The sequence below is a fragment of the Notamacropus eugenii genome, chromosome 3 (assembly GCF_028372415.1).
Source record: "Notamacropus eugenii isolate mMacEug1 chromosome 3, mMacEug1.pri_v2, whole genome shotgun sequence".
Classification (NCBI taxonomy): Eukaryota; Metazoa; Chordata; class Mammalia; order Diprotodontia; family Macropodidae; genus Notamacropus; species Notamacropus eugenii.
Genome location: NC_092874.1, coordinates 420,602,078 through 420,619,826, shown reverse-complemented (window position 1 = coordinate 420,619,826; position 17,749 = coordinate 420,602,078). Strand labels below are relative to the sequence as shown.

The 17,749-nt window shown below is 42.0% G+C and overlaps 1 protein-coding gene across 2 annotated transcripts in view; it reads right to left on the bottom strand.

Moving 5' to 3' along the window:
* The window catches only part of LANCL2 (LanC like glutathione S-transferase 2), a 64,141-nt gene extending 50,517 nt beyond the window's left edge, over positions 1–13,624 (bottom strand). The window contains exon 1 of one of the 2 annotated variants that reach the window (XM_072598196.1): positions 13,382–13,624. In XM_072598196.1, the coding sequence (XP_072454297.1) occupies positions 13,382–13,576 (195 nt within the window). In that variant the 5' untranslated portion in view covers positions 13,577–13,624. Of the gene's footprint in view, positions 1–12,008; positions 12,410–13,381 lie in introns of those variants that run through there. The other variant, XM_072598197.1, reaches the window with a different exon arrangement.
* Positions 13,625–17,749: the final 4,125 nt, after the last annotated feature.

Here is a 17,749-nt window from a genome sequence, read left to right as displayed (position 1 = left end):
GGCTGAGTACTGTGGTCCTGTCAAGGACTAGATGGATGTGGTTGTGGTTGAGTGCATGGACACACCAGCTGTTTCTGTGGGAAATACGAGGAACGGGCCTTGGGGAAGTATCTAGGGTAGAGGCAGTGGCTGAGTTCCCAATCACATGGACATACCTGCTGATTCTGTGGGAATTAAGAGTTCAGGGACACACCTACTCTAGTGAGCAGTGAGGCCTACATGAAGAAGTTAGGACATGGGGGGTAGGGGGAGTAGGTAGGTACAGTGGACCTGTAATGAAGACAGAATATTGGAGCTGGAGGCAGCTCTATTAGGACTCCATCAATTTTACCTTTGTGACATTTCTCAAACATACCTCCTTTTCTCCTGCCAGCAACAGGAAGCCTTTCCTGATCCCCTTTAGAAGTTCTAATGACTTTTCTCTGTTGATTATTTCAAATTGATTATGTACATAGCTTGTTTGTACATAGCTGTTTGCAACTTGTCTCCCCTATCAGACTAGGTTCTTGAGAGCAGGGCCTGTCTTTTACCCTTCCTTCTATCACTTACTCTTAGTACAATGCCTGGCACATATATGTTTACTGAATGACTAAATATCTGTGGACAATATAGAGATGAAAATATAGAAACGAAAATCCTATCTTTTCTCAGAGGCATTTGAAAGAGACAATCAAAGTGATTGACTATGATGACATTTCAGCACAAGCAGACACAGCGTTAAGCTAACGATAAGGGAGCAGTTAATGCCTCTTTATTGGCATTTGGAATGCTATCATTATTTTTCATGCATGGGAATAAAGGAAAGCAGATGACCTTAAGTCCATGGTATCTGTGCTTTATATTTTACAAATCCCTAATGGTCATGGGCAACTGGAATGATTATTTCTCTACCTCTCCTATGCTATCCCTGTACAGGTACCCAATGAACATCATCTAGTGGGCTGACATGCGCCATCACACTGGGTTTTAGTAATTTTTTTCACTGCTGCCTTTTTTGAGAAGGCTGTGCCAAATAATTCTCTCATACAATTGTTGTTTTTGCTATGTTCGTCTTTCATTTTCAAAGAAGACCAGGACGTCAGAGAAATGATGACATGACTTGCACTGGACTTTATTTTGTGCAAGGGAGGGCTGTACAAGGTCACCAGCCTCACTTCCTCCTCCTGAGCCATCTGGATCCAGTGACTAGATATTCATCAGGATGATTGGAGACAGCCCAGGATGCAGTGGGGGACCTTGGCCTTTTCAGGTATTCACTTAGAGGGAGGTAACACCCTTCGAGTGAATAGGCCTCTTTAAGAAGTCATAAGGGAATGGTCCTTTCAATGAGCAAAAGAAAAAAAAAATAATTCAATCAAGCTGGGAGGGAAATAGAAACTGTTACTGCTGATAATCACTCTAAGCCGGCCATTAAGTGGAACTTGGGCATTGGAAATAAAAAGCATTTTCACTAGAGGCCCCTCCATGGACTATGCCTGAAACTGAGGCCTAGAGTGTCTAATGAACACTGTATGGGCACCCATAAGTGTCCAAGGACAAACAGTGACAAGTCCTTCAGAGGCCTTAGAGTCCACACCCTTTATGTGATTTGAAAGGAAACTGAGTCCTGGAAAGCTGGATAGCTCAGTGTAAGATCACTAATAAGATCCAAGGATTAAAAAAACAGCTTTAGAGCCAGAACCTCTACTGTGACCATAGGAGGCCTAGGGAGCTTCATGGATCTGTATGTGATCAAAGACAATTTCCTAGACCTAGAGGTAAGAAAAGCACTTAGACTACAAACCCCTCTCCCAGGTATCTTCCTGAAACTGAGGCCTTGTGAGCCAAATGACCATTGTATGATCAGTCAGAAGGGTCCAAGGAATAACTATAACTAGTCCTTCAGAGGCCTTAGAGTCCAAGTACTTCATGTGCCTCTAAAAGAAACTGAATCCTAGAGAGCTGGATAGACAAGTGTGAGATCACTCCCAAGTTCCTAGGAGGAAAAATATCAAGGCATTTAATGACTTTAGAGGAAGACCCCCTACTATGACTATGGGGGAGGGCAGAGGCTCAGGAGGAAGAGGAGAACAAGGGAGCTTGAGGGACCTGAATGTGATCACCTACAGGTTCCTAGGCCTACAACAAAGAGGACTTAAGGACCTTTACACTAGAGGCTCCTCCATGCCTGAAACTGAGGCCTAGAAACTCAAATGATCAGTGAAGGTAAGTCACATAATAAGAAAGCTAACAGACTGCAGGTGGACTCAACCAATCAGGAGACAGAGAGTGGCCTTTAGAAGGTCACAACATTTTTGATAAAGGGGACCGATCTAAAACTAGCTTAAACTAGTCAGGGAAAATGACCTAGAATAACCTGGAGAAAGCTTTTCTTCACTGTGCTTGCTTAATAAACCTCATGCATATAAGTAGACACATCCTGCATAAAATTATCCCTCCATTTTCTGATCATGGGTCCTATGCAGAAGCATGTTTGGGATGGGGGAATCACACCAAGTGGGCACGTAGAGAAGGTGGTGATCTAATGGAGAACGAACCAATCCATCTCCTGATGGAAGGATATGTCCTGAATGAACATAATAAAGACAAATTCACTTCTGTATCTGATTCTCCCTCCTCCTGAAAAGGGGGTTGGAGTCTGCTTTTGGCCAAAGGTGCTCAATTCCTCTGAACTGTGCTGTAATAAATTACAGAAAGTAGTCTGTAATCAATGAAAGCAATTTTTATTGTGTTACTTTAACAGTCTGATATCAAGGTAAATAGAAAACCAGTGTAAATAATAAGACCAAAAACCATTCCTTAATGGCTATCAAGAAAGAGTTCTCAAAAGAATCACTGCACACTGTTAATAAACTTATGAAAAATTTCTCCAAATCACTAGTAACAAGAGTATTGTAAATTAAAATACCTCTGAGATTTCACCTCACAACCATCAAATTGGCAAAGATGAAAGAAGATAGGAACAATGAATAGCATAGGTTTTGTGAAAAGAGAAGCACATCAACACGCTTCCAGAGGTTTAAATTGGTTGATTCATTCTGGAAAACAATTTGGAACTATGCCAGGAATGTGGCTAAATGCCTAAACTTATGATCCATATGCTCTTTGGTCTTCCTACTCTTCATGGGAAGACAAAGGATCCAAAAGAAATTGAAGTATAAAGAGCCACTTAAACAATGTGCACCATCATTTAACAATGTGAATGTCAAGGATAATACAAATTGTAACTGAATGCTACAAAATTCTGATGACAATCTTGGCCATTAAGAAGAGATATTAAAATTTATTTCCTTCCCTTCGTTGGAATGGTGAAGGGCTATCAGTATGGAATATTGCATTTAATGTAAAAACTATCTGACGCATTGGCTAGATTTGCTAAACATTTTAAAAGCTTTTATTCTAAAGGATGGCTCTAGGTGGGAGATCGATATATTTGAAGATAAAAATTATGTAAAAAAACAAAATGAAAAGATGTATCACTAATATAAAGTTGTAGCAATTATAAGGAGATATTATGCTTAATTACATGCCAATATATGTATTTTTCTGTCAACAGTCAACATTCTGTTGCAATTCTCTTCAGAGTATACAAATCACTGATAAAATCTGAGAATTAAGGAGCTGGAGAAATCAACATCTAGTTTAAAAATCTCATTTTCAGAGTGAGGAAGTCTGTTAAACAGCTTCTCTGTGAGTCTGAGATATAGGCTAATGCTTCAAATAACTATTTTAAAAGTCAATTCAATAAGCATTCAAGCCTACTATGCACCAAATGATTTAGATACAAAAATAACCATGTAACAGAACTTTCCCTTTAAGAAATTATAGTACATGGCAGGTAAACTGTGGACATAAAAAATATAAACCAAGTAACTTCAGGGAAGGGGAAACGCATCCTCAGTCACTGGGGTGGGAAGGGGTCAGAACCTGAGCCAAATTCCACAGGGAGCTAGAGGTTCCAAGAGGTAGGCGTGAAGAGTAACACTCCTGACATAGGAGACAGGTTGTATGCAAAGGGAAATGTTGAGAGAAAGCAATAAGCATTTCTATAGTACCTACTATGTGCCAGGCACCACTGAAGTGCTTTACAAATACTATCTCATTTGCTTGAAGCCCATACGTTACCCTCAACCTGGTTTAGTCTATCTGCCAAGATAGTTTTACTGGGATGTGGCCACTCTTGGAGCAACAGGTAAGAGTTGGGTAAAAGGTGAATGAGCAGCCCTGAAAAGAACTCTGAAAGCCCTCACACCAGAGGGCCTGGTAGCTAAGTAAAGGCTGGGTGGAAGTTGGGAAAGACCAGAAGCAAGAAACTCAATTAAAAGGTTACTGAAGTAGTTCAGGACAAAGTATACCGCCAAGGTAGTAACCATGTTAATGGGCAGAAGGGGACACTTATATGAGATGCTGAAGAGGAAGAATCAACAAGACGTGGTCCCTGACATGTGGGGGACAGTAAGGGGAAGAGTAAATCATCCAGAAAACTCCAAGTTTGTGAAAATAAATAACTGGAAGGATAGTGGTGCCTTGTCACTAGAGAAGTTAAGGAGAGAAGTAGATTTAGGGGGAAAGCCAGGTGCTGTTTGGGGCATCTTCACTTTGGGATGCCTGTGAGATATCCAATAGAGATCACCAGTAGGTGATTGATTATGCAGGACTGGAGCTCAGGAGAGAAAGAAGGAGCTACATCCAGACTTAGGAGTCATCTCTGTGGAAACAGTGAGCCCAGAGAAGTTGAAGACATGACCCACAGAGTGTGTGTGCAGAGAGCAACAGAGACGGACAGACAGGACATAACTTTGGAGTACACACATGGAGCTAAATAAAAACCCAAAGTAAAGAGTGCCATGACAACCAAGGAAGAAGATAGGCACCTGAAGAAAGGAGTGGTCCGGAATGTCCAACACTGCAGATTGCTCAGGGAAGACTGAACAATAAACCCAACAATTCAGAAACCCTGTTAAGGATGGGAGATTGATTATTGGTAATGTGTGAATAAAACATTAAAGGGTTTTTAATTTTAAAATACTAAAATACCTTTAATCTTTCTATCCTCCTATATCTTTTTATGTATAATTTTCAAATAGTCTTTTCCTCACTATTTCAGGAAACTATAAGGAGAGAGAATATAATTATGAAGGGAAATGGCTCTACAATGTTTTAATGACTACAACATCTTTTATTGTAAGAACTTAAGGCATTCCATTAAAATATAATAATACCATTTTGTGGTTGTCTCATTAAATATATGTGGATCCCTCTCAATTTTTACATTTAGGTTTCTTCTCCCCTTCTACTACACTGACAATGTTAATTTGTATTTGCGACTATTGTGACAATCCCATTCTTTCTATCTGACACCCTCACACACAGACCAGATGCTGACCCTTTTCCCTCACAGAGTTTCTTCCACTCCATCTTTTTTCAAACTGAGTTCCTAAGAAGTGAAAGGCTCCCAGATCACACGTTTTTATTTTGTTCTTCTGACACCTTCCCTTCTAAATCTCCATTTGTGCTCCCTTTCCCAGAAAGCCAGCCATCCTTCTTAACAAAGAATAAAAAAGAGAGAAAAAAGCTGTTCAGAAAATTGACACTAATGCACCTCCTGAGTCTAATACTATATGCAGATGCTCCGCATGCAAAGTCCCCAGAGTCACTGTAGCAAAGATGGGAGGAAGATACATTTGCTCCTGTCTTCTTTGGTGTCAATCTCAGATCATACTTTAAAATAGTTAGATATCATTTGGTTACAAACTTGATTTTATAAGATTTAGAGCTGGAATGGAATTCAGAGAACATCTAATACAAAACTCCTTATCACACAGATGGGGTAACTGAAACCAAGAAATATCTTCTACATTACAAAATGAGATTTAGATGGACAAATACTACACATTTAATATCTAATTCTAGAAAGAGAGACTAACACTAACACAATGAAGAAAAACATCATGTTAAATACAGAGTAAGAACCCAGTAGGCACACAGACTATAAGATTAAATTCATTTTATAATTGAAGATTAAATACTAAGGTTGGTTTGTACCCTTTGGGGGAGGGGGGGAACTCCTATGTTCTTGACCTCAGAAAAGAAGGATTAAATTTCTGAGAGTTTCATTACACCATCCTCCCTCAATCCACCATCTACTATTCTTTTTCTAAACTAAAATATTGCAGAGACTAAAAATCTTGGCAGCTTCAAAAGGCTCCAGGTACTACTCAGGAACAGATGGCTTTGGCAGCTTTCAGCCTACAGCAAACAAGAATGTATGGTGCAGATGGTAAAGCTCACAACATTGCTAGCTACCTCTCAAAAAAGCAAAACTTGCTGAAAATAAGAGCACCTGAACCAAAATAGTCTTCCACTTTCAAACCTCTTTACCTCACCTCACAGCAATTGGTATTTTTTTCCCAAAAGGAGCAGAACTGAGTAGGGTTATTAGAACTCATGTAAATTTCAGAAAGTAGGAATTATTGAAGCATTTTTATTTAAATACAATTCCATGCCTTGGCTTAAATAAAACTCTGGGGCTCAGGTTCCCCCTCTATAAAATTAGGGAATTGAACTAGATGATCAATTCATTATCAAATAGCCCATTACAGTTCTAAAATTCTGTGATTTTCTGCATACTACCTTTAGACTCCTATTACTAATGCTTACTCTCAACCTGTTCAATGGGTCTGTAATCTTATCTATTTGGGAGTTCCCTCCAGTGATCAATCCTTCTATGATTTCCCATCCTGCCTGTCTCTTGTCTGTCTCAATATGCTGGAGACCTTGCTTGCTTTCTCCCACCACTGGGAGAATACTAAATGGAGCACTGGTGGCTCACCAGAAAGCAGAGCCTAGCAGAGTGGCCCTAAGGGTCCTAGCTCTCCAGCCAGCAGACCAGAACAGACAAGCATGGGACCCAACTGTCCTCACCCACCAATATTCCACCAGGATCTCTGCTTCCCCAAAGTACTCGGCCTGGATGGACATGGGGCAATCCAAATTTTAACCTTAAATCCTTGGGTGATGTTATTATTAATAATGTGATGATAAAGATAATACCTAGTATTTCTATTGTGCTTTAAGGCTTGCAAAGGATTTTACAAGTTATCTCATTCGATCCTCACAATAACCCTGTGAATTACATGCCATCATTATCCCCACTTTACAAGCTAAGTTACTCTTCAGCAACTACAATCCTTCCAGTTAAGACAGAGAATCACACGGCCTTACAATCTGCCCTGCTATTGTGCTTTCTGGTCTACCCCAGGCCTTGAATCCACCTTGCAAATGCCCCCACAGACTATCAGCCCTTTCCACTGATCCTGTGGTTGAACCCTCCTCTGTGTGTTGTCTCTCTAATAGAATATGAGCTCTTTGACAGTAGGGGCTGTCTCACTTTTGTATATGAATTTCCAGTGCTTAGTACAGTAAACATTTCAGAAATGCTTTTCCATTCCATCTGTCATCTTTCATCCTTGCCACTGACTTTTTATCTTCTTATCACATACTTCCTTGATAAATGATGCTAGAATGAAACTAGATGTTTCATAGAGTTGCTCAGTCAGCAATTCAGTGACAAGGTCCCTTCTAGCTCAAGAACTTTGCAGGTTTCAAACATGTTGGAATATATTGATAATCAAATAAGACAAATGAAGTTTCTAGATTCATCACATCTCCAATTCCATTGTACTTATGTACATTTAGTCTTACATGTTTTATAATGTAACGTACTAAAACTTAAATTTATCACTGCAATATTTATCAAGGCAAATAACATCTTCTTTCCCTTATGCCTTAAATGAAATATAAAACTATCTCTTAATAACATGAATAAGAGTTTCTCAAATTATGTTGTATAAAATCCTTGTATATTACATGATATAAATGGGGAGCTCCTTGGGAAATATGAAGAGTATCACAGTTTTAGATCTGAAAGAAACATATGAGATCATCTAGTCCAACCCCCACAGTAACACAATTTTCTAAAATTCTAAATTTTTATATAAAATACTATGAGAACATTTATAGATAACAATTTAAAGAAAATTATGTGAAATATAATGAATATATCAATTATGTGAAAATAGGCTTAATTCTGTTTTGTCCTAAAATTTCCCTCAATGATATTCCAAGTCCTCTAGGATTCAGATAGGTCTACAAAAACATCATACACAGAGTAGTGAGACATAGCAGACAAAATCCTAGGCTTGAAGTCAGGAAGACATGACTTCACATCCAGCCTCAGACCATTATGAAATGTGTGACATGTCACTTAACCTCCAAAGCCTCAAGCAATTCTCTAAGAGTTATGTATGGTGTTACGATGGGCTGTGACAGGCAGTGGTGGAAGAAGTTCCAATAATGGGGGTACCCTGCATTGACAAAATCACAAACACTTTCCAGGTACATGACACATATCTCATATTTCAAGTCCCACACTGTTTGTGTGCCTAAACTAGTTTGGAAATAACCAATATGAATAACTTTCCTTTTGGAAGAATAAAGTCTAATAAAACTAGAAACATATTTGGTAACTATTGTGTATTTTGCCTGTGATGGCTCAGGTGGTATTTATTTTTGACCTCAATAAGAATGAATATGTCTGCTACTGGTAGAAACTTTGATGAAATTCTAAGAGTAGCTGATTCCCTCCCACTGATAACTACCCCTGTGGCCTGGGAAGCTACAGACACTGTCATGGTGCTTTCAACTAACTTTGAAGATAAGGAAGAAAAGTTTCCTGATATTGCCTTTACCAAAGAGCTTCATACAGGCCAGAAATACCAACATTACACTACCCAACTACAGGTCACTCCATCAACACAATGCTGGGGTCTGGCTCACTTTAAGATCTGGAAAAGCCTGTCAATCACATCTTTCTAGAGCAACTGATACAAACACCTTAGTGTGATTAACCTTGGTGCTATTCTGAAGGTCTTTGGAGCATGTTCTGTTTGGGTTTTACATTTTGCTAAATCTGTTGTAATCTTTGTCATCAGCCAATTCGTATTGGCCTTATGAGAGAGCCTTCTTATTAGAGGAGCATTACCTCTTTAACTGTGCTCAACAAATCATTTCTTTTTTTATCTACCCATATGAGGGGGAAGAAAATTGAACATGTCAAGTTTTGAGCTTTCTCTCCTTTCTGGGAATTTCTAATGCCCTCCTGGGTACCTTCTCCACCGTATCAATGTCCTTCAACTGTGGAGCCCAGAACTAAATAGGATATTCTAGATGAGGTGTTACATAGGCAAATACAAGTGGGACTGACATCTCCCTTTGCCTGGAAGCTCAGCTTCTCTTAATGCTGCCCAGGATGGTATTAGCTTTTTTTGCTGCCACATCAAACTGCTGACTTATGTTGAGCCTGAAATCCATTAAAACCTCCAGATCTTTCTCAGAACAATTTTGGTCTAACCACACTTCCCCCATATTGCACTGGTGAAGGTGATGTTTGCGTAATGTAATACTTTTTCATTTATCCCTAGTGGATTTCATATTACTTAGGCCAATGTTCTAACGACTTGTCAAGATCTTTCTGAATCTTAACTGCATCTTGGTCAGCTTGGTCTTACCCAGTTTTACCTTTATTCAGACTACTAATAAAAATGTGAAATAGCTTGGGATGAAGCACAGCCTCCTGGGTACTCCGCTGGAGACTTTCTACCACAAAGCTGTAGGGCCATTGAGAATGACTCTGAGCTTCACCATCCAATAAGTTCTGAATTCATCTAAATGTACCATCCCCTAGTCCAGGGCTTCTTAAATCTTTTCCACTCACGACCCCTTTCTGTGCTTCCTCAGTATTAGTTGGTGGTGTGGCCTGAGGGCAGCTGAGGTGCAAAGTACTTCAGAAACAAGGCAGTAGTGAAGCTGTGAGAAGCAACCAAAGCAGGCACAGCCATAAACACCTGGGACTCATGATGCCTTTGATTTTGAATCAGTTTTTGGTCGTTGCCCATTCAGAAACCTTTAACTGTTGCCAAATTTTTTGCAACCCATATGGGATCTCCACCCACAGTTTAAGAAGAGCTGCCTAGTTCACACCTCTCCATCTAACCCACAAGCATTACATGAGATATTTCTTTCAGGTTTGCTAAAATCTACATTAACTATATCTATAGCATTCTCTTCAGCTACTAGTTTAGTAATCTCATCAAAAAAAAGGAAATGAGGTTTGTCTCATATGACCCATTCTTGGCCAATCCATGTTGGCCCCTGGGAATCACCTTTTCCCTTTTAAGATATCACCAACCATCTCTTTAATGATCTATGCTAGGATTTTCACAGGAAATTAGTCAATTTCACTGGCCTAAAGTCTGGAGAATCTTTTTGTTTCCTAGGATAAAAGTTTTCAAGTAATTAGTCATCATTTTAAAGCAAGACAGAAATGTTCTAAATTAAAAACCTTTTGCCACAAATTTTCATAAAGCCATTTTGCATATCATTTCTTCCAATAATATAAACTTTCTGCTGCAGAAAATGTTACTGAACAACATAAAGAGGGTCCCACATCTCTTCCTCCTACACCAGTTGCAGAAGACTACCAGGACTGTACCATATAGTAGTTTAAGCATGTTGGGTGCTGGGTTCTACCTCGTCATGTCACAATGAGTCACAGTAGTGGACTGGAGGGTATTATAAAAATGGATAATTTTGTTTTTCAACAAATATGCAAGGCTAACCAAAATGGTGATTGGGCATATGTCCTAGAGAACACTAAGTACTAACATTTTAGTAAGTTGCTGCTTATGAATAACTATTACATATTGACAGCACAAAAAGAAAAAAAGGTGCCTATATAAAGTAATCAGTAGTCTCAATTACAGGAAAGTTTGGTATTCTTTACTGTCCAATATGAATGTTAGCAAATCAACTTGAACAATTAAAATTGATTTTCATGGAATGGTAAGTCTAATGTACATCATATTAACTAAGGTACAACATTATGTTCCATTTTGTATTTTATGTCTGTGAATATTCATTATACCTGCAACTTCATTTTCAATGACATTTCATGAATTAAAAATAGAGAAAGCTCTTGTTTATCAAAATACTATCCATATAGAATGTATTAGAGATGAATTAATGTCTTCAACCAGAATATCTTTCCTTTTCACCTACTACCCTTTTTTCTGACATGAGCTCTCACTTTCATCTTCAACCACTCATTTTCCAATGGTTTCTATTTCTCAGCATACAAACATGACCAATATGATGTTCAGAATATACCATCACTTTGAAAAGCTAACCTAATTTGAAAATGCCAGTCACTGAGAAACTGCCACGGAAATGGCCCAAATCTCTCTCTGTGTCTAACTCTTTTATCTCCCCTCCCTTTCTCTCTTTTTTCTCCCCCCCCAAAAAACTGTTGTGGGGTCCTCCCAGGACTCTGTCCTTGGTGCTGTATACCTACAAACTATATAAGAATTTCAGTCCATGTTACGTAATTCCATGGGTTCAAGTACCATGTGTATACAGATTATTCACAAATGCCCAAATACCTAACACATCTACACCGAATGGTCCAATTTTCTAGTTTGTCAACAGGCCATAACAAGACAGCCTTCTTAAATGACACTAAATTTTGTGACCAAAAACATGAGGACATTTTTAAAACTTTTTTTCTTCTTCAAGCTAAAAGCATTTAAAAAAAAATTTTCCAGACAAGCCACAGGAATCTATCATTTATTCCAGCTTCTGTCAAAATGAATCAGCCATTTTGATGCTAGCTCCCCCTTGAAAACGGCTAATGCTAAATCTGAAAAGGATTAAAAAAGGAACCAATTTCCAAATGAGAAATCTACTTACAATTTAAACATAACTGTACCCTCTAAATATTCTTTTAAAAGTGTAAAATTGGTACCTCAAGAAATAAAAACAGTATTTACCTACAGAAAAAGATTAATAAAAGGTACCAGGAAACCACCATCACCTATCTTGAACCAACTCTAGTCGAATTAATAAACTAGGAGACCAAGACAAAACACTCTACTTTCGGGGAGCTTCCTCACCTTCCCTGTATAAAGATAAAGACTTCGTGTCAGGGTCACCGTCTGAAGGAATCAGGAGAGGCTCTGTGAGCAGGCTGGACCTGAGCCCTGAAGGGAGGATTTCCAGGCCCACCCTTCAGGGCTACTGAAGCGGCCTGGGGTCCAGGTGTGCTGACTCAGGAAGCTGCTACAGTGACCACATCATTACAGAATACCGACCGTGCCCCATCCTGTTCTGAGTTGGCAGTTTCGCCAGACTGTCATTTTTCTTCCTGTCTCCCTCCCTTCTGTGACAAGGGCCAAGCCTTCGGGAGAGACAAAGGGTGTAGCAAAAACAGCAGGAAAAGTCATAAAAGTGATGGGCGCAGATGCGCTCATTCAGCACGTCCGGGGTGGAAGCAGGGACTGGTCAGTTTTCCTTTCTGATAAATAAGGAAGAAAAGATGTTTTGGGTGAACTACCAGAACACCATGCCACCTATGGAAGCTAAAGAGATACAACTGTACAATTCGGCCTTCATTAAATGTCTCGGGCTCCATAATGGGGATAAAAGGTTATTGCTTTAAAATGGTCAGATTTTAAAACCACCCTTTCCGTACTACAATACTTCTTTTGGGGGGAGGGGGTCATCACTTGATGGACCGTGGGGGAGGGGATCCTTGGAGGTGGGGGGGCCGTGCGGGAGGTCAGAGGGCAGCAGGGCGGTCCCTCCGGTAGGGCCTCACGCTGACATCACCCGCCCCCAAAGCGCTTCGGGCTTTTAGGGGACCTGGGCCATGGGAAGGGGGAGCGGTGGTAAAACCTAAGAAGAAGGAGCACAAATGTTCGGGTGCAGGCTCCAAGAGGCCCAAGCCAAACCCTCGCCAGCCCGCGCGGCCTATCGGCAGGCGGCTCGCCCCTCTGCTCACCCCCCACTGCTCTAAGGACCCCGGGCTAAAACTGCTGCTGCCGCCCGAGGCTCTGAACGCGGTTTTCCGAATCTGAGGAGCTGGGGCCTAAACCGAGGACGGGGCGGGAGCCTGGGGGGAAGCGCAGGCAGGGGCCTGGGAAAGTTCCCCTCCCGGAGGGCAGAGACTTCGCGTCGATTTAACTGACTCGGCCGCCCCGGGGGCTATAAAGCGAGGCCCCAGACGCTACGTCAGGACTCCCGGTGCCCCGTGCCCCGGAGCCTGGCCAGCTCCGGCCACGAAGCCCCCGCGGCTGAGCTGCGCACGCGCGTAAGCTCCAGCCCAGCGGAGCGGAGAGGCCCAGTTGCTAGGAGACAGTGACGCCAGCGGCGCCTTAGCGCCGACTGAGTCACGAAAGGGGCGGAGCAGTCGGACCGTACCAACCCGCTGCGCCCCCCCACCTCCTCTCCCTTCCCCGGCCCGCTCCCTTCGGCCCGAGCAACTCACCTTCCCATCGCCGTGAAATGGGAGGCTCAGATTATTCCCGACGGGTTGGGGAGGCTCTTCGGTAGCGACGCCGGCGGCAACTGCCACGGCGGAGGCGGATTCGTAGTCCGCGAAGGGGTTAGGGAAGGCCCGCTCCTCCATCTCCGACTCCCCTCCCAAATGGAGCTTCAGCCTCTTGGACATGGTCTCGCCCATCTCAACCGCCGCCCCTCCCCCTCGTGCCACGCGCTCTCGGCACAGTCACACACACTCTCCTGCCGCACGGCGGCCTGGCGGGGACAAAAAGCTTCCAGAGGAGGCAGGGAAAAGAGCAACGCTTTTGAGCCCGGGGTGTTAGCGGGCTCTTGTCCCCTGGCGTCGCCGCCTGCTAAGGAGAGCAGCCGCGGGCACCACAGCGGGCGCTGCAACCAGCCGAAGGGAGGGAGGGTGGAGGAGGGCGGGGCTCGCCGGAGGGGATCGGGACTCCCCCAAAGAGAAAGGCTCCGGGGTCAGGGAGGAGAGCCGAGTCCCGAGCTGTGAGTCCGAGCTGTGGCCGCTGCTTCGCGGCACATGTGGGTCCGCTTCCTAGGGTCGACCTGCCCCCGACGGCTGCGCCCGCCGCGCCCTAACACCGCGGGCACACCCTGCCCGCCGCGGGGGCAGCCCCGGGGCCGGGGCACATCCCGGCTGCAAAGCCTCCTCCCGGGGCAGAAGCGGGCGAGCCCCCGACGGGACTCCGCCGGCTGGAGCTGCACCAAATCCAAGCAGATGCCAATCGCCTTCGGGCCCCGGGGTCCGCCGCGAGGAGGGAGACGCGCCCTCCGTGGGTGCCCCAGAGGACGGCCGGTGGAAGAAAAGAACGTGCCCTCCTGGGTCTGCCTTTAGGGGCTGGCCACGGTGCCCTCCCCGCGAAGCCCCGGCTTCATTGACATTCAGCCTTCATTCAGGCTCCAGCCGCCGGGATGACTAGCGCCGGCTCCGTCCCGTGCTCGGGCTGGCAAGAAACAGTCTCTTTAAAAGGGGAGAAAAATACCCAAACAGAGCCTATGCCAGGTGCCAGTCTGTCCTCCCAGATGGAGAAAGAAGGCAGGTCTTTGTTTCCGAGCCTTCGCGCACCTCCGATTCGATGTGTGCTCCCCAGCCCGTGCCACTTGGCATCTTATTTCATGCCCCTTTGCTCCGAACGAAGGCATCAGTCTGGAGCCGCAGCCACGCTCAGTCTAAAAACACGCACGCACACACACAAACATTTGGACTGCAACCGCACCGTCTTCGAACACGCACACAGGCACGTTTAAGTCAGCCCCCGAACTGGCTAGTCGGTCCAAAAAAATCACCCGCAGAGCGCGCAGCCGGTAACGGGACACGAGCAACAAAAGAGATTTGCGTTCACTTAGCCAGAATAATCGAATAGCCTTCTTTCATCCTGCCCTCCTTCCCTTTTGTTCTTTTTTCCCTGTGCTATTCCTTTGAACCGAGGACTTCAAGTTCAAGCAGTGATTGTGTTTCGTAGCTCTGATACAGTAACAGTTTTTGCTTTTATATAATATGCCCGCTTTAATGATTTTTTGTTCCATCCATGCTAAGGAGGGGAAACTGATATCTAGACTCCGAAACCCAATAACAGAAGTAGAAATGGTTCAGTATCCTTTTTCTCTGTAATCTTTTGCTTTATAGGCAAGGAATCTGATTTCAGCTTAAGGCCATCCATCCCTTCCTTTCTTCTTGGATTACGTTTCTATTTCCAACCACTGATTCACACAACTAAAATTTTAATTATTTTTAAAAAACTATAAAGTTTTCAATGTCCTTCACCAGGAAATCACTAAATGATTAAAATTATATGTACTATTGTGTACACACTGTGTATTATAATAATGCTAGGCATTGATTTTTAAAAAAAAGATATTTTACTCATCCTTCCGACAATTCTATGAAATGGTTTAACTGCCATAGTTTAATCATCTGAGACACAATGTTAGTGATGGCTTACTAGAGTCCAAGCAACATAGCATTCGAATCTAACTAGAACCTCTCACATCCCAGTACACCATGATTGGGAATCATGAAATTTACACCTGACCTCCTTCTGTGAGATAACTAACGCCCAGGAAGGAGAAGTGACTTCTCCAAGGTCACACAGGTGGTTGAGTCAGCATTGTATGGTAAAACAAATGGGAGTGTATGTATGTATGTATACATATATGTAATATATATATGGGTTTACTTTCCTGTTTCCACATGTGGTCCAGAAAATGCTTTATGGGTATGATTGACTATATTTTATGCAGTTTCTTCGGTGAACCAAAGAAAGCTCACAATTGCCTAGTAATTAAATAAACTAAAATCCTACTCTGCTTGAGCCATTTAGATTGGCTTTACATTTATTGGGCATGCATAGAGTCCTTCAATGTGTGGACCTCTTCCTTGCTTCATTTATCCCTTGTGATAGCAGTTATTGAATATATCGATAAGAACTAGAAACATCTCACTAATTAAGAATTTAAAAAAAGATTCAGGCAGATAAGTGAAAACTTCAAAGAGGAACTATCTTAACTGAAATGAAGGCTTTTTTCTTTCAGGTGAAAAGTCTTCCATTCAATGTTGACTTCATTTTCTTCTTCGATTAATAGATAAAAATAATTTGCAATTGGGGCATTGATTGGATCCTAACAGGCACTATAAAAATACTCCTAAGTGAACTTGACCATATTCACATATTGGTCTTCACTTTTAAGTAGGAAAAAAACCCATTTCTTCTCAATACCTTATTTTTACAATTAATTTGCCCTTTAAATTTTTTTTCTCCTCTTGGAAAGGAAAAAAGGCAAACTGAAGTACTGCATTGTCATTTTTATTACAAAGCACAGATTTGAGACTTGGAAGGGACCTAAGTAGCCATCTAATTCAACTCAAAACTGAAAAAGAATTCCCACTACAACTGGCAAGGCAAGTGATCAACCACTAGCCTAAACCTGAGGATTTCTAATGAATGTAAACCCACTGCCTCTGAGATAGCCCATCTCACTTGTGGAAAGCTCTAATTATTAGTTAGCAAGTTATTCCTTGAATTAAGCCTAAATTGGAAACTTCCAGCCAGCATCCATAGGACCAAATAAAACAAGTCCAATCCCTCTTCAGGCAAACATTTGAAGATAGCTGTCACATTTCCCCTCCAGCCCAAATGAAACATTCTGGTTTCCAACAACAGATCCTCATAGAACGTGTGCTGGAGACCTTTCACCATTCTGGTTGCATTCCTCTACAATTCATTAATGCCTTTTCTAAACTGTGATAGTCAGAACTAAACAAAATACTCCAGATGTGAGCTGACAAGGTCAGAGTACAATTTGACTCCTATACTCATGGGAGTCATGCCTCTTTAGCTTTTCTGGCTGCTGTATCAGTGTGCTGACTTAACTCCTAGATCTTTTTCACTCAGACTACTGTCTAACTATGTTTCCACCATCTTGATCATTTTTTAAATTGAGCCAAATCAATCAATCAATCAAGAACTACTTGTTAAATTATTATAATGTTCCAGGTTTAATGCTCTACACACATCCACATAACACACACACAACACACACACACTATAAGGCAGTTTTTAGGAGAAAGGCACATAGGAGAATCAGGAAAAACTTTATGTAGAAAGTAGTGTTTGACCTAAGATTTGAATATAAAGAGGGATTCTAAAAAAGCAGAGATGAGGAGCCTCAAGTGTCATTGTAGGCATGAGGGACAGCCAGGAAAAAGGCATGGAGAAGGCATATGCAGTGTGAGAAGACCAGTTTGGCTAAATTGAAGAGTATAAGGGGATGGGGGTAATACATCAAAGCACTAGAAAGGTTAACTGGAGACAGGTAATGAAAAACTTTAAATACTAACCAAAGGAGTTTTATATTTGATATGAAATGTGAATGGGAGCTAAGAGAGCAGAACAGGGACCCAAGTAGAAATATCAGAAACAGAGTTCTTGTGACAAGGCAAATGAATTCCTAGATTGGGCATAGGTTATCAATTTTATTAATCCTTACCATCCATGCTTTGGGGAAATGAGTGCAAAGAGATGGCTTAGATTGGGAGATTAAAGCTTGCATTTGTGTGAATGGGAGAAAGAGATAGTAAGAGAACAGAGTTGCTCTTGGTGAATAAAATGATCTGGTTCAGTTAAACTTTATCCTTCAGTGTCGTTAAATCAAGTCAGCAGCCATCTAGAGTCACTGGAATTTATTAACTAGGGGATTGACATGTTCACACTGCGTTGGTTTTTTTTTTTTTTTTTTTGAAGAAAATCATTTTGGTGGCTGTATGGAGGGAGGCTAGATTAGAGGAGAGATGCATTTGAGTTAGACAAGTAATTTAGGAAGCAATTGGAATAGTCCAAGC